Source organism: Sabethes cyaneus, chromosome 2, assembly GCF_943734655.1.
Source record: "Sabethes cyaneus chromosome 2, idSabCyanKW18_F2, whole genome shotgun sequence".
Classification (NCBI taxonomy): domain Eukaryota; kingdom Metazoa; phylum Arthropoda; class Insecta; order Diptera; family Culicidae; genus Sabethes; species Sabethes cyaneus.
In genome coordinates this window covers 200,544,911-200,571,128 of record NC_071354.1, presented here as the reverse complement: position 1 = coordinate 200,571,128, position 26,218 = coordinate 200,544,911, and the positions used below count along the sequence as shown (strand labels likewise).

The 26,218-nt window shown below is 39.2% G+C and overlaps 1 protein-coding gene across 1 annotated transcript in view; it reads left to right on the top strand.

The window, feature by feature from the left end:
• Nucleotides 1-26,218, top strand: part of LOC128733658 (glucose transporter type 1) — a 215,794-nt gene that overhangs the window by 97,906 nt on the left and 91,670 nt on the right. Inside the window, exons 6-8 of the mRNA XM_053827399.1 lie at nt 24,265-24,430; nt 25,204-25,341; nt 25,728-25,984. Coding sequence (XP_053683374.1) covers nt 24,265-24,430; nt 25,204-25,341; nt 25,728-25,984 — 561 coding nt within the window. The remainder of the gene's footprint in view (nt 1-24,264; nt 24,431-25,203; nt 25,342-25,727; nt 25,985-26,218) is intronic.

Genomic DNA, 26,218 nt, shown 5'->3' with positions numbered 1-26,218 from the left:
AAAATCTACAGCAAATGTGCGTCACCGTCGTCGTTGTCGTATCTCGCCGCGACAGCCTCTCGGATTGACGTTGGAACGAGACAGGCAGATGGACAGCCGTCGGTCGTGCCGGACAAGGGTCGCGCCGCGCACACAGGTGTGCGACAATCCTGTGCACTTCACTGTGGTCTTCCTTTGGGTGGCGATGGAACCGGTGAAATGGCGCCCTTATCAGGCCTCCTCCTCATCCTGCTCCAGAGTAAGGGCTTCTTTCCTTCCTGCGAGGAGCGCGTTTTTAATGCACCGTCCGCCGCTTCGGTCAGTTTAATTCTGAAAGTGTTTTATTTTATTTTTTCTTTCTCGCGTCACTCATCTCTAGAGGTGACATTCTTTTGTTTTGAAAGCCCGGGCCTTGCCTTTGTTTGTATCATTCAACAACGTCAACCAACGGTGTGTTGGAGGCAACTGTTTCTTGCTAATGGATTGTTTTAACTTCTGCTGGAATGACGAAGGAAACAACAACGGTCCGGTGAGATTTGTTGAACGTAGAACGAGAAAAAAGATGCACCATTCATTTAATCGTCGTTTTTTATTTTAATTTACGAAAATATATGGCAGAACGAAATTGATGGGTAACATAAATGTGACAGGTCAATTTGAATTATGAAAAATGTATGAATTTGAAACACTACAACGACGACGGATGGCGGATGCAGCATTGTCGTTTGCATGGCTGCTCACCTCTCGCGAAAAAAAAAATGAAAAACCGACATCAACTATGCACATACAAACTAAACTGTTCGGCAGTTAGTTTTCCACCGTAATAGCTTATGAATATCAATTGGGTTTTCAATTTCTTTTTTTTTTTATTCTAACGGTCATGAATTTTTAATTTGTCTTCTTCCTTCGGCACACTGGAACACAGCAAAAAACCGGAATCAGTAAAATTTGATGTTTCAGATGATGAGCTCTCGTTTTCCGTCCTTCGGACGGTTCTCTCCTGCAGCAGGAAATTAAGCTTTTCCTCCTGTACAATGTTTGAATTTAATACCAGCGAACGGAGATATCATTTCAATTTCATTAAAATTGGAATTGCTAGACACCAAGTGAATGTAGGTACGTACGAACGGAACCCTTCTTCAGTTTTTCTCGGGTGCATCAGCATCCGTTTGCACCGAGTGACCGTCGTCGTCGTCGTTGGTTTGCCAACGGCACATTTTAGAGATGATGAAGGAACACAGTGAATTTATTTTTGCTACGTCCCGTAGAAAATACCAACCGGTAAACTGGTTTCTAGTTTTCTTCCTTTCTGAGTCTAAATTTGTATAATTGCACTTTGATAAATACCCTGCTTTGCTGCATATTTGCTGATTGTTGCTGTTATCATGAGATTAACATTTAGGCAGTTTATTTCGTTTTATGTTTTTTTTGTTAGACAGAACAGAGATTCGGAAAATTTGGTTTTACTCTACCCCACTGTTTGTCCTTCTCTGTTAACAACCGAGTGTGAGCTTGCGGACGTGGAAGAAAACTTCAGTGAATAGAAAAATCAGCACAACCTACCGTCCAGGCAGTCGGACTGCTCTTCCTTCGAAGCCGCAGGCTATTTCGGGGCGCCAACCACAGAACGACTGGAGAGAGCATTTGGCATATCGTAAAAATCTGTGCCTGGTTAGAAGTTGATAACAAATTTAGCCACATGTCCGGCTTTGGGGAAAACTGGACGTGGCACTGCTGCTTGTGCTCTTGTGTGCTTGTGTGTGAGAGAGTGTGTAGATTTGCAAGTGTTTGCCAATGGAGAAAAGCCAACAGAAAGGCCAGTTCCCGGACTGGTCGGTCCAATTCTAACCCTATGCTGCAGCAGCTGCTGCATTGCAAAATCCAAAGTCAATATTGGAGTACACATTGGCAAACAGACACTTCAGTTCTGCTGCAATGGACTCTCCGATCAAGCAGGCGGTCAATGGTGGTGCGGGAATCCCAGAACCCGGAGATGGACTCAGATAATTTAATTTTGGGTTAAACTATTTTCCCTGTGCAGTTGTCAGGATCCCATTTTGGGGGCGAGACCGAAGCTGCCCCGAGAGTGGTTTATGCGGTAGCAGCAGCCCGTCCTAATCGCATTTATGTTTGGTATGTTTGGTCATTCAATTGATGTGCCAAACATGAGCATTTTTCCGGCTGGGGCTTCGATCGTTATCCGAAGGCAAACACAAGGGGCGTTGCATATTCAGTTTTTGGCCGAAAAGCATTAAATTGGATTTGGTCTAAGTTAAGTCAACGAATATGTCAACGTCATCCGCAATTTGTGCAGTAACTTTAGAAAGCTTTCTCCAGTCTAGCTCCGGAAGCTCACACACAAGAGAACAGGCTTTCCACAAGACTGGGTTCAGCGAAGATACGTAGACAAAGGATACCCTCGGTCGTCGGATGAAGCATTAAAGTTGTAACGTGTAATTAAATTTCGCACGCAATAAACTGAAAAGTATAGGCCAAAGTTTATTAAATTTTCATCCTCTATCTCACAGATGCGTCACCCGCCTGTCCGGGTTTGCTTTAATGTTTAATCAGCGCTTCGAAAAGCTGTTAAACTCCGTACCCACCCGGCCTTTGTGCCTTAATTTCTCATTCGGCATCATCAGCAGTAAGTAGTGCCACCACCACCACCGCCATCACTCGCTAACGTGCCTGCCTAAAGCTTAGGCAGTCATTAAATTCTTACTTCTTGGTGGATGATCATCAAAAATTCATTACTTTTCGCTCGTACTTTTGAAACAGGACAAACTAGCTGTCAAAGTGCGGTGCTGGGAGCTTACAGTACTTTAAACGCATACAATCTACATTTGCAAAAAGAAACTGTTCAGTTTAAAATTAAGTTACTTAATCTCAAATACTAAATACTACATACAAAATAATAAATTATGAGTTTATTTTTTCATGCTGTTAGATCGTCATTTTAAAACGTGTTTATAAAAGCATGTGTTGATATTTGGTATTTAAACAAATTCGATTATTTCAAATTGCATATTTCGAGACATAGCATATTTATTGTTGCCGTTGTTATTAGTTTATTAGGACTTTTTAAACGCAAGGTGTTCATTCGAGTCCTTAGCACAGCATATTTGTAGACAAAGCTTTCATTTAGTTTTCATATTGAGTTTAAAAATATTTGGCAGCACTGGTGCTCAAAAATAATATCTTTTTTGAATTCCTTGGATAATTTCCTTTGAAAATGTGAAAATAGTGTCTTTCTAAACCCAATATTTCCGGAGATATTGGCCAAAGAACATAAAAGGTTTTGACAAAAACGGGCATTTTCCTTAAAAATGGAGGTACTCCCATTAATCGAGGGAATGTCCGATCGGCGCCAAATTTTGGATTTCTGACTTAAATTTACTTTCTGACCGAAAACGAACAATCAGGCAAAATTTGGTTCAAATTCGTGAAGGTCGATTACACGTGCCTCAGACACTTCGCGTGGAATAACCCATAGCTATTTATTACTTTTACACTTCCTACAAGACCATGGTTTCATCCTTACTTGCTACTATAGTTCATTTTTCGAAGTTTTTCCCGAACTCGGTCCATCTGTTCTTTCCCCAGCTGTTTTTCCACTTACTTGGCAGTCAAAATCTATATTCGCTTGAACTTCTCCTCGTTGCTTGCAGTTCCACTCGTCTTCTTCGGTTGGCCCTCCACAACAGCCCAGCATTCAAGAATCGGCCCTAGATCCGAGCTGGATTACACTAATTGGTAACTACATTAACGCCATTGTTGTTGTACCTTGTACCACTCTTAGGTCGAATGGAGATAGCTTGTCAAATTGGATCTCAACGAATGCACCACTTTTCATTGTCGAGGGCTGTGACCAAAAACGACTTTGCAGTACGTTTCATTTTTTATAACTGTGCGAAGTATATTTTACAGCCCCGAAGAATCACTGAAGTCTTTTACTTGTTAACCAACTGCAAACGACTGGCTGTGATCAGCGGTCAGATCGTTGAATGCGGTCGGAATCTAAATGATACCGAAGTTATAATTCCTGTTGTTGTTCGCGAGATTGTACAGCAGTCTGGCGCAATTATCAACACTTGCATTGTTTTAATCCTTAGAAATTTAAAAAATAATTTTAAATCGACACCATGAAGAACATAATTTACTGGTACCAATGTAAGTTATACCTGGCAAAACGGTCAAATATTCTAGTATATTCCGCCTATATCAGTGACTTTTTTTCTGAGAGGTAACAAAAGTTTTCAGGTCTTTCGAGTCATTGAGGATGATTCGACTCGTAGGATAAGCCTAAGAGGAACTTTTTAACTGCCATCTGTGTCTTTCCAGCAATGCGGAACTCTACCCTTCCTTCTAGTTTAACAAGTAAATTTTTCTTCACAAGCTCTAATGTGTCTTCCCCACACGATTTTCTGTTTGGGGATTTTGCCGAAATTCGTCTAATTTTTGATTATTTCCTCTTCTTCTGTGTGTCTCTCTTTTCAATATCACAGTCTCCGTTGACATATTTGCATCCTGTCATACTGAATGCGGTGAAAAGGCGAAAAAAGCCTAATGCCATGCATTATAAATGGTACTTAAATAGATTAGCAGTTTTGTGGCTCTGGCAATTTTAAAAATGTGGTTAAAATGGATCAATCATTTTTTCGACAATAATCGTACAAAACCACTTTATCTAGTTGTTTCATCGATCTATGGTCGCACCAAACCATATACTTTATTCAACAATGGTTTGGTTTTAGTTACCCTGCTTTTATGTGCACGTGTTCAAATTGATTTCGATCGGTGAAATATTAAACTTTGTTGATTAGCTTTCGGTTTACTAATTGCGTTCTATCCGGTTATTATCAGATATTTACTTTATTCAACAATAAACGAACCGAAACATTTTATTTGTCTAAAGTCGAACCGGACCATTCAATGCTATGCCATACAGAATCATTTTATTCACTAATGGTCGTACCAAACCATTTTATTCATCTATGGTCGTTCCGAACCATTTACTTTATTCCACTATTAACATACCGAAATATTTCATTTGTCTATGGTCGAACTGGACCATTTAATTCTGTGCTGTACAGAATCATTTTATTTACCAATGGTCGTGACGAACCATTTTAATTGAATGCCGTACAGAATCATTTTATTCTCCAATTTGTTTGTGTATACCAGAAAGGCATTGGGTTAAAAGGCCCGGATTGCTGTACACAGTTCAGGGACTGCTCATACTCATTGCTGGAGGTGAGCTAGATAACGGCGGATTGCCGATGTTCTTTAAATGATAAAGAGCGTAGTAGTGGTCCTGTGGAATAGTCCCATGATTGTGTGTAGTTTACTGGGAGTTAAATTGAGTTTTTTTACCTACTGCAGGATTTGGGTAGATAAACTGTTTAGCTGGTCTACAGCCCTGTGTTTGATTCCAACGGGATACTATTTCTAGTAATTCGCCTTTACTATTTCAGTAATTAACCTTTGACGGTGGATGTGGAGGTGCCCAGAAACAGTTCAGGACCAGTAAATTGCTGAGCTGATACTTGTCTTCCTACGTTGCCATTAAATACATTGCCCTCGATTCCATAGTAACTGGGCGCCCAAAGTAATAAAACTTTGTTTTGGCGGGAGAGATTCAGATATATTATATTCAGATTCAGATATATTCAGATGACCGATTTGATGACCGATCACCTTCGAGTGTAGTTTTACTCCTTTGCAACCGTAGTGTGCCGAGCTCTGCTGCCTTCTTCACCTAAAGATGCTACATAGCATTGCCTCCATGGCTGCAGTAGGTGTTGTACGCATGGCACTGGTAACTGAAAGACAGGCCTGGCGCTGAATTTTACTTAGCTTGGTTTGAGCTGTCACCTCATTCACCTATGGCCACCATACGACCATACGGTTATTCTAGGCCATGCAATAGTAGTATATGACCAAAAGGCTAGTTGAGGCTTCAATCCCCAGGTTTTGTCAAGCAGTGAGTTGCATGCCCGTATTGCCAAAGTTGCTTTCTTAACAGTGTAATCTAGATGGGCAGCCCCTCTGACGATAAGTACAACGTCGTCGGCGTAAGAAATGGTACTATAACCAAGCTTGTGAAGGAGTACGTCGGCCATTAGTGACCAGAGCAAGGTCACTGCTTGTGGACATCGTTTGATCACCGAAATCGTGACCGACGTATCTCCCAATGATGCTGTAATTTCTCTATGCTACCTCTTGATGTTTGAGCGATTTCTCAATTAACGTCATTTATTCACCAATGGTCGAACCGAACAATTTCATGCATCTATGGTCGTACCGAACCATATACTTCATTGAACAATAATCGTACCGAATCCACCCGTCCGTCCGTGTAATTAACGCACAATTCACGTTAAAGCAGCAATGATCCTACATTGTAGAAAGATTAAAAACATGCCAGTTTTTGAGCTTCTCAGCAATGGAAGTGCTCTACAGAGTGAGGTCTAGAACTTCATCTCGAGAAGTACGCGGACGCCGCGACCAGGTCCTGATTGCTCGTAGTTTCCAGTTTGATGGCGACGACATTGCGTTGCATGAATTCTGTAATGGAATAAAATTATATTTCTTTAGTTAATAGAATTGCAGTCCTCGGTTTGAACTGCGTGTTAAAGTATTGTAGATTAACTTACCGTAATTTCCTAGGCCGAAAACAAACGAGAAGCAGGTAGCCATTCTTGACCTGGTAGCTCCTGAACTTTGGGCGTATGGCTGAAAATCCGTTTTTTCTGTTTTACTCGTCTCTGACTCTGTCGCGATCCAACTTAAACTTTTTGTAAAGTGAAGGAGTTTCTGGTACGAAGAATAATATACTGGATGAAATTGGGAAGTTTCGATATGCAGGCCAAAAATATATTGGGTCGTTCAATGGCATGTGGGACTTCAACCCATACTCTCTCGGTTGGTACCCAAGTGTTTTTGAAATTTAACTACCGCCACACCCTTATATTAGTTATTCTCATATCTAATTTTGTCCGTCCAGTTTTAGACATTCCACACACACCCACAGTCGCTCCCCCGCCAACAGTTATTATATTTGTATGATTGCCCTTTGCTTCTACCTCCGAGAAGATAGACGGTAATCTGAACTGAAGTGTGGTAGAAGCGAGCAGTCGGTTGCCGACGTTCCGTTCAGTGTATACCACATCGGATGTGTTTTTTCTGTTTTACTTGTCTCCGACTCTGTTGCGTCGCGTTCCACTTGGATACCAACCGAGTGTAGTACGGTCGGTGCCAAGAAAGTTAATTTTTCTTACTTTTAATGGAAGAGATCGGTCCATAGAATTCTCACGAGTCGCTGGGGACGGAAGGTTTCGCCGCCTCACAGCAACGCATGATGTGGTTAGGGCAGATTACTGTGGAGGACCCCCTGGTACTCCACCAACTCCGCTTTACGGCTGGATTTATTGAACCACCGTCACCATTCATCCCTCGCATAACATCGTGGCTTAGGGATTTATTCCCTATCAAGGCTTTACGTGTTAGCTATGGACAACATTATAATACAATACGGATCTTAGCGACAGACAGTCTTCAGAGAAAATATGCATTTTAGCATTCAAAATAACTTAGTAGAGCTTTTAAAAGCATTAACAGAGATCGTAAGCAAAGTTATTGAGTAGAATTGATTTTATTTGCTCTTTTAATTAACAAATCTTTATATTTCGCCAACAGCAGGAGATAGAAAGAACTTGTGATTCCCTGGGATATCTATTACTGGGTAAAGGAATCTTTACTATGAAACAGGAATTCTCAAGGCCTCACCGATCGTTATTGTATCCAAGAGTTTTTTCACATTACTCTACAATTTATTTGATTTGATATGCTATTAAGACGCATCCTTTGGTTGTTGAAGATAGCATAATTTGTAACTTTCTGCTGAAATTTATTTCAACTAATAAATAAGTTGTAATAACATTATACATGATACATTCCGCCGTGACGTTACAACGTTTTGACTTTTCTTTGCACAGTATTTATGTTTTAGCTGGGAAAATCGTTGAGAAACCCCCAAATATTATTATATATTTGGAAAGAGCATAAAATTTCCTATTAAAAGTTGACTAATTAATAGCATTTGCTTTGCCCAGATTGTTTTGGAAAGCAAATATGTAGCGTGACGTTACAACGCGCCAGAAATACGTCTTTTGGTTCTTCTGTTAAAAAACATGAAAATTCTGCTCTCTTTCAAATTTTATCTAAAGATTTTCTTCTATGATTTGATAAGAGATGAATTCTGAACAACTTGCCGTTTTCAGAATTCCGATAGTTAGTGAAGTTAATTTTTAAACAGCTTTTACTTTTCGTGACGTTACAACGCTCTGCTTTGCACAGAGAGGGTCGTAGCTCCGTTGTAACGTCACGAAAAATCTGTTCATTTAATATTCGTTAATTATCGCTGTTGCTGCCCTCTGTACATGAGGGATAATCCAAAAATGTGTTGTTAATTTGTCTTTCACTATTTCGCCTACGTAATTGTGGGGTTGTTCACAAATTACGTCGCGCTGTGGGAGGGATGCTAAGAAAGTGTAATAGCAACGAAACCTTAAGACATAGCGTAATAGTTGCTTCAGAAAAATTTCTTCATTTAAAAAGCACTTTCTAGTGGTGAAGAAATATTCGGACATTAGGGTGTCCTCAAGCAGATACAAAAAATATTTTCTCTATTTTAAGTCAGAAATGGTTGCTGTCTACAGAAAATTTGTAGAAAAACTAATTTTAAGAAACTTTGTTGAATGCTTAAGATTTATATTTCTTACATAAAAAAAGTTATAGAGCCAAACTCTTAGGGACACCCTTAAAAATTTTTTTTTTCGATCTAGCTCTTTAATAACCCTTCGTATGGCTTACAAATGTTCTAAGAAATTGTTAATCTAATTAAATTGCACATTTTTGTCGAAAATAGTAGAGCACTATCTTTTTCCCTTTAGAAACTATCACTGGCTTTTTTATTTTTATATGTACTCTTTAAGAGGGTGTATCTCGGGGGAGAGCAGCTATGAGCAGCTAATCTCACTTGTTTTTTTTTAGTTAATTTATGCTGTATTCCACCATGTACAACTTAGGGTAGAAGACTGTGGAAAATCTAAAAAAAATATGAAGGCAACCGTAGGTGAACATATATAAATAAAAGAAACAAGGGATAGCTCCTTAAGGAAAAAAGATAGATTTCTACTATCTTCGACGAAAATGTGCAATTTAACTCGATTACCAATTTCTTAGAACATCTTAAAGGCGTACGAAGCGTTATTGAAGAACTAGATCGAAAAAAAATTTTTTTTAAGGGTGTCCCTAAGAGTTTTGCTCTATAACTTTTTTCATGTAAGAAATATAAATCTTCAGTATTCAACGAAGTTTCTTGAAATTAGTTTTTTTACAAATTTTCTGTAGACAGCAATCATTTTTGAATTAAAATAGAGAAAATATTTTTTGTATCTGCTTGAGGACACCCTAATGTCCGAATATTTTTTCACCACTAGAAAGTGCTTTTTAAATGAAGAAACTTTCTTGAAGCAACTATAATGCTATGTCTTAAGGTTTCGATGCTATTACTTATGTCTCACTTGTTTTGAATCCGTCCGGCTGCCCGCCGTGACGTTACAACGCGAGCTTCAATCAGTTGTAACTTAGGTTCTACTTAACTTGTCATCATTCTTTAGGCACCGTTTTAAAGGTATTTTTGAGTACAAAGAGAATACGGATTATTAGATTGTTCGAATTTGTACTTTTCTGCCAAAGCTAAAAAGTACGCCTTTTTCGTGACGTTACAACGCAAAAAAATGGCCCTATTTCATCCACTTGAAATACAAAATAACTGCAAAATTACATCCAAACTATTTTTGGAATGGATTCAGCATATATTCCTTTGTAAGTTAGTCGAAAACAAATGATATTATGAAATGTTTTAGCGCACTGTAGCAGTATTTTTAAAAATATCACGAAAAATCATTTACTTCTTGTAAATTTCATTTATTTTCGATACACGTTTTATATAACTTCCGAAAATGCTAGAATATCAGTCATGGCAGTTTTGAAAGGTTCAAACATTGCCCAATCATGAAAAAATATTCAACAATGCTAAAAGCAACTTTTATAAAATGTCTGGTTGGTATACCGGCCCGCGGAATGTGTCACATGCATTTTGAATTTCTTCGATGCCATTTGTCTTTCATTTTTCTTTGAATATGGCAAAGCTAAATAATAAACTTTTTTTTACTTCCTGAACAGAAAAAGCTGTTCATTTGATTAAGAAATATGTTTCAGTGAGTTTTCTACTGAGCTGTTTACTTTGTAGGCAAAAAGTTAGCAAAGGATGGTATCGTAATTGGTTAAAATTCAAACACATTCAAGTGAAGTTAAAACTCACATTTTCGTTTGTTCGTTCGTTCGTTTTTTCGCCCGTTCTACGGTGGTTATTTTATATGCAATTAATTCGTATGGCAATCAGCTTATGGACTGATTCAGGCTAAAGAAGCAGGCGAATCTCAAGACGTATCTTGAATCACGTGATAAGTTTATACCACGAACAATTTTATTAACATCGTTTAAAAGACGCTACCTAATTGCATTTACGTTTCGTTCCATTTCTGGACGCTTTCCCTGAGATTCGCATTCCGATGCGATTCCGGTTATCTTCGATCAATTCAAACCTTCAGCCATTCCTTCTGTTTTTATCCTGCGTTTCGATACAATCACTGAACCGAACGTTTCCCGAAACCCGAGCTACAGCAAAACCCAACTGATTGGATCCTTTTCTTCCTTCTTATAGCGTCGTGTTCGCCTGAAAACTTGCAACGAGAAGGATAATTGATTTTCTAACTTAGTGTGAATCGAGCAAAACACTGAGCAGGGCAAGCCCCCTCCATAAACTCAGTAGCAAACAAAATTTACTAGAATAACAATCAGGAGAGAGACAGAGACAAGCAGGGGACGCCTGCAAGCAAACCAGAAGCAACCAAATAAAGACACACTCATTCGAACACAGGCTAGCATAATAGCATAGCAAAGTTCCAAGAAACTAATCGGAAATAGAAAGTTCCTTTTATTCTCTCTATCTCTCTCTGTCCCGCTGCTACTCGGCACCCGTATCCTGCTGCTTACCGATTCCGGTGAAGGAATGCCAAAATCTAATCTGGCGCAAAATTGACGAAAAATAAGCCCCGGAAATTAGCGATTGATCAGATTTCCCCCTCGACTTGATCCTTCCGTCAGGTTTCAAAATTCAAAAAAATAAAAATAAAAACGATTTCCAGAAGAGATTGGAAAAAGTCCACACACACGCAAACTCTTCTGAAAAGAGTGCATTCGAAAGGAATCTAATTTACACCCTCTGCGAATAAAAAGCAGGAAGCAGCAGTATCAGAAGAGTAGTATAAAAGCATTTCAATATGTCTTACGGCGACATTTCTTACGGGTAAGTAGCAAAAGCGTGTAGAATCTAACGAATCTAACCGAAACCGAAGCACACAGCTGGTCTCCGATCCCACCACCCTCACTACCACCCCCGCCCCAAAAGCTCCGATTGATCCGACGTTCCTCATCCGACAAGAAAAATCACTTTTTGCATACTCCGCCCGACCCCGCGCCGCGCCGCGCCGCAGACGTCGCATTTCGCGGATCTTTCTCCGTCGCAAAATGGTAAACAAGCATCAGCCCCTTCGACAAACAACACTACAAATCACGAACTGATCGAAGCAAATAGAGAACCGAACTGAACGACTTATTCGAGTGGGATCGATACGTATTTTGGTGTAGTTTTTTTTTTTCGTCTTCTTTTTCTTCTTTGCATTCATGGCGAACTGCAACCCTACCGCCACAAGGAGAGGCACAATTGTCAAAAGACGACACGTATATTTATTTACTGCTCTGTTCAACTTCGCGAAAACAATTTATTTATTTCATCATCAATTGAAATTAATGACTTGAAAGGATTTGCTTTGTTTTCGTTGTTTTCTTTGTGTTTTTTGACTAACAATTCTATTTGTTTTGTTGCAACTAAACATTCTGATGCGACTGGAGAAGGTATGAGGGAGGCCTCTGTAACTTTTTACAACACTAGAACGCACAACTATCTAGTGGTTGCAATGTAACGTTGAGAGAAAACAGACGCTTGGTTATTTGTCTTCTATCGCGGTATCACGAGACCCCATGAACTTTGTTGCAGTTTGCTTCGGGTTTTTTAATATCTGTCGGTGTCAGTATTTAATGATAATTATATTGTTATTATTATAATTAAACATAATAAATTAACGATAACTGACTGTAGTTCATTGTTATCAGTACAATTTTACTAATAATACAGCTTTTTGATGCAGGATTGTTTAGTATTTCAGTTGATTAAAGTAGCCGCTAATAGTCTAATCGCAGTATGCAATTATTTTAAAATCAGTTAGAATGCTTTTGTACATATTACACTAATTTTATGAAGTTGAATATTTAATAACTTATTTATTAATTTGTGTTAATAAATATATTGCCTTTTTAAAAAATAAGAATACAAAAATATTGTCTAATATTGCGACAATTTCACATTTACAATAATGAAAAAGTTTCTCATTAGGTTTGATCTACTATCGTATTAAATAAAATCTGATAACAGTTATCCTAAATTGATTCTGATTTGTCTCCTGTTAAAATGTAAAATATAATAGAAAGACAAAATATGGTTAACTGATTAAAAAAAACTGTTGTGCGATGCCCTCCTCGAAGCTGTTCCAATAAGACAGCCCCATTTTTCACCACAGTCACCGTCAAACCACTTATGTGTTCTATGAAAACAGTACCTCAATGTGGATAGTAATAAATCAGGATGATTGTTATAATTTTACCTCCACAATGCTAAACTGCTAGATGTTTCGACATGGATTTCGAGACGATGCTCTTTGTCCTTTCTAGAGTCCTCTGGTTTGCTTGTTATTTGCTGATTAATGGCACTTCTAATTGCAGCAACTTATTTATGACTGATATTTGTCATTTATATGTTGTCTTCAGTCAAACTTCAGTCATATATCGGTTGCCACAACTGTTCTGTACCAGCTGTGGTAGTAGGAGGTACTATTCGCCGTCAATCGTATCTATCTTCTCAGTAGCGCACTCTTTCATCTCCTCCTTCTCCTCCCACTTGTCTTTTACTATTACCGTGGACCCCCGTTCGTTTGACCGTTTCTAATCTGAACACTTTTTAATTTGAACCCCGCCGTTTGCACGACGTGCAAATTAAAAATGGTTCAAATGTCATTCTCAACATGACATCATTTGCTTATGCAGACAATGCACATAAACACGGTTTGTTTGTACTGATCTAGCGTATTTAATATGTTTCACACTGCGTTTTCCCATCGATTATGATAGAAATCCGATCGGAGAATGAAATATTTGCTGCTTGCAACTGCCAACTGAATCAAACCACCGAAATAATAACAAAGAGCAGGGTGGCCAGTTCCAGCATATTTAGGGTTGCCAGTTGTTCAAATTAAAAACTAACCCCGTTAGTTTGCATGAGGAATCGTTCAAACGAACGGGGGTCCGCTGTACTGCAAGCCACACAAATACTTACGCTACGACATATTCTGCAAAGCTAATAATCCTTGGTCCTACGGTCGTCGATCGACATATGTCGTTATCGCAGGGTCGCATCCTGACTTACCGTGTTCCCGGCATTCCTGAATAACAAACCCTAATAGTGCTACCCACCATGAACCTGCCCCCTCCAAAGCCGGACTAAACCAAAGTATAGCAAAGCCTAGGTACTACATTTCGTTTTTGAAACTCGACCTACTGCTTTTGTTCAAAAGATAGAGTACAAGACAATTGCGAGGTTAGTGTTACGATCGTATTGACTCTAACAGCCTCTTCCAATCGAGATTCGAACATACGACAACTGGCTTGTCAGACCAGCGCCATAACTCTAAGTCTACTAGGAGATTATCCAACAGTTTCCCAAGTCAATAGTCCTATATGACGTTGAATCTTAGTTGTTTTTTATTGCTGCGGTAATACTAAGTTCTCTGTTTTTCATTTTTACGGAAAGTGGATTTTATTTAAGAATATTTGCATCATCATTATCGTAAATATGGTTTGGCTTTTGGTCTTGTCAGTGTCCCCCTTTTGTACGCCTCTAACGGAAGAGGATCATAGTCTGAGGAGGAATATTTGAAAAAAGACAGGGTAAAGCGGTGCAGAATGCACCGCTTAAAAAAAACATCATTTTGCAGAGCAACGGCGTGTTTGTTCCACGTTTTTCAACTTCTAGAAGACTTTGGGATCTTTTTCACACTTACTCCTGGTGAAATTTCCTAACAAAAACCAGTATTTTCTTGTTATTTTTGACGATTTTTGGCAAGAGTCAAAATTATTATGTGGGGCAGAACGCCAAAGCCCGTGGACAAAACGCACCAAGTTTGCCCAGCTAGGCATTAAACGCAACCAGAAAATTTACATTTAATAACGTGTTGTATAAACTCTTAAAACTAGGCTGCCGAAATGGCGGAAGCGTTCGTTATAGCGTTTGTTACATACGCTTGTTTGCTGGGATACAATGGGTTCATATCTCAACATAATTGGCAATAAAATTTAATCATCTAGTTTTCTCCAACTGATGTGTGATGAAATATTGTAAGTAAAACAATGTACAATTAGGTTTAAGGCAAATTCTAAGTCCCATACAATACATCATATTGCTACATTTTTAATAAATAAACCGAAACAAAAGATATACTGCAAATTAAAAATATTTTATAACTGTTCAATCCCGCTGCGATGCATTCTACCCCTGTTTTGTATTTTGAAGTTTTTTGCAATATATGTGAAAAACATGCCTAGTTGATGTAGTTTTTGTGATGAATCATCGAGTATGACAGTATATCAATTAGATAGATTGTATTTATTATGAAATTTGCATACCGACTAGTGGTAAAAGCTTGAGAGAAAACCGTGATTTTTTACATGTGGAATGAGATCGCGGATAATCGCTTGATTTTATTGGATGTGGCTATATTTGATGCTTTTACATGCTACACAATTATGAATTAGCTTGTTTTACACCAAAATAAAATATGCATTCATAATTTTACCAAATATTTTCCGCGTTTTTAAACAATTAATAGCATGGGCCATTCTACCCCTACGGTGCGTTCTGGACAGTCTTCCCCTAGTATCTTTTCCATTTTAGGGATTTTTAGAGACCAAACAGATGCGTAATTGGGTACGTGACAGAGGGGGGCGCTGAACGGAAGGGACTTCCCAACAAACATTTTTGTTTTAGAGTAGCTTATTTATCTATTGTATAGCTAAAACCAATGGAACTAGCGCTTGATAAGCTGCTATACAACAAAAATGTTCCTTGGTTTAACAGGGGGAACAAGGAACGTGAGTATGAATGTATATTTCGCCATAACTCCGAAACGCCTGAACGATTCTCCACCAAACATGGCACAAGGGTTCATTGACATGAACCCTGCAGGCGGATTGACAAAACGGGGTGATCCCGAACAAGTGCGGAGGAAGATTCAAATGGGTAAATGGGTACGTTTCTCTTGCATGTAGACAAGAGATTTCTGAAAGGGAGGGATAAGGTGGCCGTTGACAAGGAGGAGGTTCAAGCGTAAAAAAGGCTTTATGTCGATTTATATGGATTACCAAAAAGAATATAGATTTACAAGTGGCTGGGGGACAAGAGCAGGGGCAGCTCCGTTACAATAATTTCTGTTACAATAACAGAGGTACGAGTGGCTGAAAGACAAAGGGGCCCGAGTGAGATCGAGCAATCAGGTAGTATGTAGATATTCACGTAAAACGATATAATTGAATTGTAAATGGTTTTTTTTGTTTAGATTATAGTCACCAGCTTTGGGTTATTCGTGACTCCTGCGGGGTTGAGATTTGAACCCGGGTCCTCGGCGTGAGAGCGTGAATCGTTTTGTTATTATGAGTATTATAACTTTACGACGAGATTTTTCATATAATGCATGTAGAATAGGATTTGCGTATCAAAAACTTAAGAACTTTTTCTTCAAATTTGCTATTGTATACTAATCAGGTTTAGTTGAAGCCTATCCAGAAATTTCTTATCAGCTAGATATTCCATTTTATGAGAGTTGTACACCTTGATACAGATAATTAATTGTTTCGGTTATTTAATGCCATTACACATGTAATTTGATTAATGTTCCTTACAGCATTTTTTATCAGCTTTCCAATGGTGGTTTTAAAACTGAAATCGGTTGGGTGGATCATGACGAAAACGGCGATTTGTTGATAAAATCCAACATGGCGGCCAAATCCAAGATGGCTACCAATTTTTTACTTCATTTATAAGCCCTATCTCTCCTCTTTACAAAACCGTGTCGTTTGTAGTTTGTTTCATAGCAAATTTGAGAAACATCACAATAATGATATGAAAATTGTGAACCTTGCTACAAATAACTGGTTGTTTTATTCTGTTAATGCCATTGCACACCTAATTTTATGAATGTTTCTTATAGCATTTTTTCCAATGGTAGTCTTAAAACGAAAATCGGTTGGGGGGCTCATGGTGAAAACGGCGAATTTTTATAAAATCCAATATGGCGACCGAATCCAAGATGGCCGCCAAAAAATTTTTTGTTCCATTTGAAAGCCCTGTTCCTTTTATTTTCAGAACCGGGCCATTTGTTAGTTGTTTCATGGCAAATATATGAAATATCACATGATATAGATCTCAAGGTTTGCTCAAAATTCAACTTTTTTTAAACTGTTAGGCCCCTTGGCGTACAAGGGGTCCACTGTTTCGAGGTATCAAAAGTGTAATTCTTATTTTTTAGCAATTTTAAACCAATTAAGCACAAAAGTTCCAATATTCCTCGTGTCAGTAGTGGCCCCGTTTCAGCGAGAATTACTCATCTGCAAGAGAACTTCCTCATAAAAACTTCATCAGTGGTCAGCGTCCAATCAACTGGAATACCATTAATACCTGCTGGATGCGACACTTAACGGAAGTGCGATTCTCATTTCGACTCTCAATGTGTGTCTTGATACCCTGATCCACAAATATTCTTCTTCTTCTTCAGCATAGAGCCGGGGTAGCTCGTCAAGCACTCGTCTCCGTTCAACTCAGTCTTGGGCCACTCGTCGCCAATAGGCCGTATGAATAAAACAGTTTGCTTTGCTTTTTCCGTGTAAATCTTATGGGAGAGTTTGCTCTAACTCTTTTATTCATACTGCCAAGGGTGATATCTTCAGAGAAATAATGAAATATAGCCCATCTTTCCGCACTATTAGGGTGACCGTGAATTCACCTATTGGGGTGATATGAACTTTAGTTTTTTTAAATAATTCTAAAAAAAATTGTTTCTTCAAAAAGTTGCAGAACATACTAAAATAAGCAACTTTGCTGAATGCATTAACTATCTATCTCTTATCAGTTGCGAAATATAATGATGTGTTAAAAAGGAGCGCTTAAAAATCAATTATGCTCAATAACTTTGCGCACGATTTTTTTTATTGTTTTCGAGTGTTCCACAAAGTTATTCAGTATGCTAAAATACACATTTTCACTGAAGACTGTTTGTCGCTAAGAAGCATATTGAATAAGTTATAAAATAAATAAAAACAAATTGTAATATTCAAAAAAAAATTTCAATTTCGGGCAGCTTCGTACAAACCAGACAACCATTAGGTGAAAGTACTATATTTTATCTATAAAAAAAAATATTTCCATCAGGAGCACTCCAAAGGAATCTTAGAAAAATCAATTAAAAAATATGTTATATTTTGATAAAAAATTTTTTAACTCATTAAATATGCATCTTCGTAAAAAACAGTCTTCAGAGAAAATATGTATTTTAGCATACTGAATAACTTTGTAGAACATTTGAAAGCAATAAAAAAAATTGTGTGCAAAGTCATTGAGCATAGTTGATTTTTAAGTGCTCCATTTTGGCACAACGTTATATTTCGCAACCGGTAAGAGATAGATAGTTACTATATTCAAACAAAAGTTCGTATCACCCTAATAGGTGATATTACGGTCACCTTGATAGTTCAGAGAGATGCGCTATATTTTATTATTAAACTTCTCTAAAGACAGTATGCCTCAAAAATCACTCATTTTTGCGTTATAGCAAACTATTGTGATTTTGGTGGTTTCATTAGAGTGATAAATTTTTCGTTTATTTAAATACGTCTTCAGCAAAGTTGTAGAACACATTAACATAAGCAACTTTGATAAATTCAGTAACTCTCTTTCTCTTTTCCTTAACGAACTATAATAAATTCTATTAAAAAATAACACATTCAATGGTTACCGTCCGTGGGAGACGTAGATTGCATCCGCCGTCGCAAAGTTCCTGGCTATGATATCGAAGTCATCTGCAAAGTCTAGAAGTTGGCTACCCTTGGTAATAATCATGCCTCTCGTTTCGATGCCCGCTCGTCGGATCAGCCCCTCAAGAGCGATGTTGAACAGCATGCAGGATAAACCGTCACCTTGTCTCAACCCTCGCCGAGAGTGTCCCAGAGATGCGTACGAAACACATCACTCAATCCAATGTAGCTCTGATCAGTCGCGTCAGTTTGTCCGGAAAACCGTGTTCGTGCATCATCTGCCATAGCTTGTCTCGATAGACTGTATAGTATGCTGCTTTGAAATCAATAAAGATGTGATGCGTGGACACGTTGTACTCCCAACATTTCCACAGGATCTGTTGGATAGTAAAAATTTTGTCCGTAGTTGCGCGAGCCGCCATGAAACCCGCCTGATAATTCCCTACGAAACCTTGTGCTATCGGTGACAGCCGGCGTAACAGGATCTGGGATAGTACCTTGTAGGCGGCGTTTACCAGCGTAATACCACGATAGTTGCCGATCACCCTTTTGTAGATGGGACAAACCACTCCTTCCATCCATTCCTCCGGTAGCTTTTCCTCCTCCCAAATCCTCGAAATAACCCAGTGTAGAGCCTTTGCTAGCGTTTCTCCGCCATGTTTATAAAGCTCTGCCGGTAGGCGGTTCTTCTCAGCGGCTTTATTGGTCTTCAGCAGCCCGATTTCTCGTATGACTTCTTGGAGATCAGATGCTAGGACATTACTATCTTCCGTGGGCGCTCCTAGGTTAATTTCCGTTCCGCCTCTTTCTGCGACTTCATCATTGAGGTGTTCATCGAAGAACTGCTTCCATCTGTCGACCACCTCGCGCTCGTTTGTGATTAGATTCCCTCCCTCGTCCACAAAGATGCACTCCGTGAAAAGAATTCGTGCAATACCTCTAGATGCGGGATTTGGTCGGCATTCAGAGCCATCGACTTAGCTTCTTACCACGAAGTAAAACAGAGCCCAACATGCTTCAACCAGCTTCTGGCAGACAAACAACAGAAGAGGATCCCAATGTTGATCAACCCCCCGGTAAAATATATCGGGGGTACAAGTCCAGCATAACCAGGTCCAGGGTCTTCCAAGACCGGACAGTGACTTGTATGCTTACTTGCTGAGAAGCTACAATCATGGAGGACATTTAAGAAGCCGGGAAATACCGAATTGGGGTACAGGATTACAACTAGCTAACTCTTCTCCATCAATGGGTATGGGCAGTGCATAAACTATGTTAACACTGTCGCAGTGGCCTTTTCAACTAATGTCCTTCTGGCACACAAAAAAAAGCCTGGTCATGAAGGAGCCAATGCAATGCTTGCTGTCGGGCTTCCCCTGCAGAGAGGCAGCTCAAATTTGGGAAGAGCCTTCATGTTTCTTTTCTCGTTCCAAATCTATTCCAGCCTTCGGTGCAATTGTGATGTCAATACCGTCACTTTCAACTGATTCGCAGTGAGTGAGTGTAACAAGAATGAGAAGAAGTGTGCTTCGGAGGACTCTGGGAAACGGCCGTCCGTGCAGCATAGAATCGCTTGTGGATAGTTCTTGGACAGAATGTAATGGGATGCGATATGTTACTAGTCGTTGCTCAATGTTGATTCTGTCGCCTCCTGAACATTTGGGATACATTGCCATAGTTGTATCGCTTATTTAAGCTTTATTTTTCCTTAACTTCACGAGCCAAAGCGATAACTTTGTAAGGAATGGTCCTAGAGATTTGCAACCTTCTGCAAAAACATGTGTTTTGAGTCTTTCAATAATCATCTAGAACCATATACTCTTGTACAATGCAACCAACATACGCTAAATATGAAAAACTTATTTTTGAAGAATTTCCAAAGAAAATGCTCTATAGCTCTGCGCTCGATAGAGATAGAAAAGTAATTTCTTTAGCAAAATAGTTTATCTTCATATTTTCCATAACTTTGCCCAAGCAACCATGTGTCTATCTACGAAGACAAAAAAATGGACGTGTATCGTGCCTTTAGCGAACGCGAAACACATAAAACGTATGCTTGCCGTACTCTCATTTCGGTGGTTGGGGATAAGCGGAACCCATACAAGTTTATAGTGCTCGACAGAAGCTTTAAGATGAAGCACTGATTTAATAAATCCGCTTGCCCCGTTTTACCCCATAGGCTCGTGAAGCTACGGAAATTTTAAGCTTGTATATATAATAACTTAGAAAGTAAAAGTCCCAGAGATTTGCGGTCCTCTGCAATAACGTGTGTTTTGAGAGCTTCGATAATGGCCTAGAACATTGTATTGTTGTAAAATGCAACTTACAAAACCTAAGAATAAAAAATCAGAGGGGTTGTGTACAAGACACGACCGCATATACAGGTGACGCAGGACTACGTAAGTGTCTTTGTAGTGATAGTAGCATGTATTCATGCTTGTAATGATTCGATTCTTCATGTATACATGCTATATGCAACATATATACATGCTACATGCGTTGTATGTAACATTTATCAAAGTAGTAACATTGCATACGTTCAATTCTCAAAAGATTGTACATTTGAAAACAATTTAACAAAATCAAGAACACAAACTATTGCTTTCCTGTTACCTTACTGAAATTAAAGATTGTTTTTATTACCCATGATTCCCCACGTTGAAGGGATTTTACCAATTCAATCCTATTTTATCAACAGCATATCTTTTCACTACACTTCTAATGGAACGGCAAGCATGCGTATTCATACAGAGTCGTATTATAACCGAACACTACAGCTGTAGTACATTTTTCCAACACAGATATCAAATTCGCCGAGGTTTAATCGTCTCGCAGTAAAGAATTTGCGATCTGTTAGGACAATGAACTTATGTCATTTTTTCTGGCGCACTTCCCTAACACAGACATCAAATTGGTCTAGGTTTAATCGCGTTCGTAAGAAATTTGTTGGTACGAGGGGGCCTTGTCACTCTTTCTGGCATACTTCCCAAGCAAGGACATCAAAACGGTCTAGGTTTAACCGCGGTGTTAAGAAATCTTGTTGAAATGAGGAAACTTTGTCACTTGTTTTGGCTTACTTCCCAAGCACAGATATCAAATTTGTATAGGTTTAGATCATCGTAAAGAATCTTCCAACCAATCACAAAGCGAGAATTCTGGTAAAACATAGGTTCATTATTTTCAATTTTTCAATAGTTCAACATCAAGAATCCATGCTTTTCTTCATTTGGGTCAATTCTTAGAAGATTTTCCGATAGATTGGTGTAAGAATATTGAAAATCGATCGGAAAACCGCTGAGCTATTAGCGCTCAAAACCTTTCATTTTTCGTGACGCTCGCATTTTTCGATTTTTTGGAATGACACCCTGTCTCAAAACTTGCCGTAAGACGTAGTCCTACGTCAAAACTAATTTTTAAAGAAATTTAAAAGAATGTGCCCTATAGCTCAGCACTTTATAAAGATAGAAATTTTATTTCTTCAGCAAAGTTGCTTGTTTTTACAATATTTATAACTTTGTCGAAGAAATTATGTCCATATTTCCTAACACAAAAAAGTTATTTTTTAATTTTCTTTATAGTAAGCAATGGCTAACTTTTGACAGTTTTAGATTAAGGGGGATACTCATACGAATAAAAGTGCTGAAGACCATAAATGATAAAATGAAAGCAAAAGACACTAGGAAAAAAGTTCCGCTTTTCGCCCTTTTAGGCCACTGTGCGCTGGCCCAATAAGCCAGTCGTCGTATGTTCGAATCCCGACTGTGAGAAGCTGTTAGAGTCAATAGGATCGTAGCAATTGGCTCTGCAATTGTCCTGCACTCTAACAGCTGGCTGCGAAGTCTGTTGTATAAAAACAGAAGAACAAGTTTCGGTAGCGGAATGTAGCACCTAGGCTTTGCTTTGCTTTTGCTTTGCTGTTATAAATTTGATATTTTCATTTGATCTGGTAGAGAGGACATATTTTGTTTGCAAAAAACTATAATTATAACAATCATTAAAATAGGATCAATATAGGATTAAAGCAGCTTAATTTCTCAATTCTGACCTCATCCTGTAACTGTCGAAGAAGTACAATTTTGCGATATAATGTATCTGCAAAATCGACAGAAAAAAACTTCGGCTCAAGTTATCCGTTAAAGCTCATACGGAATAAGAAGCCAAAACCGGGTGGAAAAGTTTACCAAAAGAATTAAGACACAAAAGAGTCTAACCCTGTACGCCTGCCGTCCTACATATTAATAAGAATCCTTTCGTTTCGTTTCGTTCAGTTCAGTTCGTTCGGCTTTCCAACTTGACTGCTTCTTGTGCTCCCTTCTCGCTATGATCTACCGCAACGCTTTCGCTTTGCTTCCCCTGCCTGTTCGTCCCGCTCATTTTTCCACTCCAAGCAAACCCCGAGGTCGTACGTGTTAGTTTCAAAACTCAAACAAACGTTAAAATAACCAGCAAAGTTTTATTGGCATGCCAAAAGAAGAACCGGTCCGGGTCCTTCTTCTTTCTTTGCCACCCGGATCCGGGCCCCTGGCGGGCGAGTGCGACAGAACAAAACCCCAAAATTTAGACATACATGAAGGCTAAGTCACAATCGAGCAGCCGGCATCGGAGCCGCATCCGAAAACCGCAGTAACACCAACTTTGATGAGATGAACGAATGGGAATGAGGTAATGAGGGAGAGTGGTGTGGATGCTGGGGGTTGTGGATAACTGTCTGGAATGTACCGAACCGTTGTACGAACACCAGTATGACGACCATAACCCATTAGGCCTGAAGCTCTTAATAGGGATCCGAAGGGAGCCTCCGCGCCGCGTCGGTTGCCATAAACAGAATTCCATCCCGTCGCCTCCGCACTGCTGCTGCTGCAGCAGCAACAGCAGTCTTTTACGTACCGGGAGGACAATAATTAGGCTCAGCCGTCGCTCGCTGAGCTGATCAAAGCTGATTCTCACATTCTTCATGTTTACGCTTCTGGAACCGACCGACCGACCGACCTGCCGACCGACCCCTTTTTAACAGGCCTGGTGAATGCCTTTGCCTTTTGGCTGTTGTTTAGCTGGTGCTGATATACCTACCAGCTGCTGATACCGTAATTGGTGGTCTTGTTCGGTTTGAAATTTGTTTTGAGTCTGAGAGTATCAGAAGAATGAACCGAGCGGAGTATACGTTACATAAAATGTTGTAAATATTCTAATATTTGTATGGTGATGTTCGTTAGCACGTTTTTTCTCTATTACAAGTCTGGAAAAGAAAAATGATTTAAAAATTTTACCATAAAAGTTGCGTCTTCTTTTTATTTTATTTTTTAAATTAATGCTAATTTACATATAAACTATTTTATTGTATATAAATATGGTTTTGGTTCAAAATTTAAAATCCTTTGCAAATACTAAACGCGTTGCGTGATATAAAACCTATCAAGTCATATTTCAATACAGCGGAAACTAAATTCTCCAAGACAGAATATTTCCACTTGCTGTTAAAACTTTAACAGCATCACATTGCGTCGTGTCTGTACAATTCTAGTGTTGTTTTTTAATGTAAAAGACACTCAGTCGTTCATGTCAGTCATTCATACTTTTTCATTGTCACTGCAAATGAATCAACACGACAGAAACATTTGCAATTTCGAGGCTGCATCAGATCGTTTCTTTGCATTCATTTGGTTAGTGCTATCATACTATCTCTTCTACATAGTAAATCGAATCACTCTAGAGCGCATTTCTTTGGTGCCTTCCCAGTAGATGATCGCTTTTCAGTTAAAACACTATCAAAACTTGTTCCGTTTATTTACTATCGTTGGAAAATCCCCTCACATTAAGTCAATTCCGCATCCCCCAAAACACACACGTACATATTTCCAGTCACAAAAATCCAGCAATTGCCGAGCAAGTAAAACTCCTCCGAACTGATCACGATTTTTCTCTGTTATTTATTCACCGTCGGACGCACTGGCGACATTGCAGATTGCAGAAGCAGGTCAGCGTGATGAGCATGAATCTGTCAGCGAAGTTAGACGATCTGCAGCGGGGTGACCGGCATCTCGAGACGACGGTCGCCCTCTGCGAGATCCGAACGCAACTGCAGGAGCTCACCAAGTCAGTGGAGAGCTGCCAGACCGAGGTGTCAGAGGTAAGTGGCAAAGAAAAAGATCCATCCATCATCCGTGAAATGAAATTAGAAAATAATTCGAACAAAGCAAACCCTTTTCTTGATAGCTCCATTGGACGCCATTCCATTGGTTTTTGTCGGCAAATTTATCACTGCAAAGTTAGAAACCATGCGCCTCCATTGAATGCAAACCAATGGAGTGGCATGGTTATCTGTGTTACAGCTTACTGTATTAGCTTGCGCTTTTGAATTTCTATCGTTGTCTAGAATGAAGAGCATTATCGAAAGAACATAAATAATGGTGCGGAATAGAAGTGCATTCAATTTAGTGAAGTTTTGCTTTTTCAAGCAGAATGGTAGACACACCTTTAGAAAAAAATCCGCCAATCGCGTCTCAAGCACTTTGAACTTTGTAACAAATAAACAACACCACGAAGTAAAAAAAAGCTGATCCAACTCATAATCCAATTAATTCTTTCCCATAACTCGAAATAATTGAGTCTTTCGGCACTAAGCGAAAGTCAAGTGGAGGTGTTCGCTATTCACAACCAAAAAAAATACAGAAAAATCAAACGTTATTCGATTTCTGGCCCTCACGCCCGCCCGCTGGCTGGCGGGTGGTCCCCCACAGCCATCATCATTTCAACAACATCGAAGTTTGCTTTCTCCTCCCCCCTCACACCATGCTCCCCATAAGCGGGGTTCACACGTTGTTCAAAATCATATCATTCCTCTTTCTCTCTCTCACTCTGTTTTTGCTACCTTCCCCTTCTCGCTTCCCTTCGGCATACCAGGTGAAACGTGATATGGTACAAATCAAGCATGAGCTCGATACGGTGCAACAGGTGAAGGAAGAGATCGAAGAGCTGCGCGAATACGTGGACCGGCTGGAGGAGCACACACACCGGCGAAAATTACGTTTATTAGAGCAAGTCAGTATCGGCGGCGGCAATCGCAGCAATATTTATTTGAAAATGGATGAAAAAATTCACTGTGGATTCAATTTGGTTGCGTATCTCTTCTTTTTTTTTCTTTGTTTCTATGCAGTTTTTTGTTCCTGTTCCACACCCCGCTGGGGTGCTGTTGAATTCTGTGATGATGCGGTATCAGTAGAGCTGCTTGTCGAGCTTTTGTGTTCAAATCCGATCATAAGTTAATTATTTACAGATTTTTTTTTCATTTAATTTAAATTAAATACATCGGTTGTTTATGTGAAATAAATATGTTTACAGATTTTGTTGTTTTATTTTCCACACACCCGCAATTGTTATTAAAAGGACACAGTTTAACACCAAGTTTTTTCCCTCCCTCCAAACAGGGTCTAACGTTCTTCCTGACGTACGCCATCTTTGCGGCCGTGCTCGGCATGCTGCAGTTTGGCTACAATACCGGTGTCATCAACGCGCCTGAAGTCAACATCGAGAATTTCATGAAGGACGTGTACAAGGACCGGTACGGGGAGGATATCAGTGAGGAGTTTATCCAGCAGCTGTACTCGGTGGCGGTGTCCATATTCGCCATCGGCGGTATGCTAGGAGGATTCAGCGGCGGTTGGATGGCCAACCGGTTTGGAAGGTAAGTAAATTTCTTTTAACACCGTCGTAAAACTGCTTATCAGCTATATATTCAACTATTGATAAGGGGTTTTGCAGTTTTGGGGTTTTAAAAATAATACTAAAGCTGCATAAGTCTTTTTAAAAACAATCTCTGTTGTGCACAGGAGATTTTTATAACTCCTTCGAGAGAAGTAAGAGATGATTTTATTTAAAAAATATCATCTAGTGTCATTTCTCGCTTTATGTGACTTAT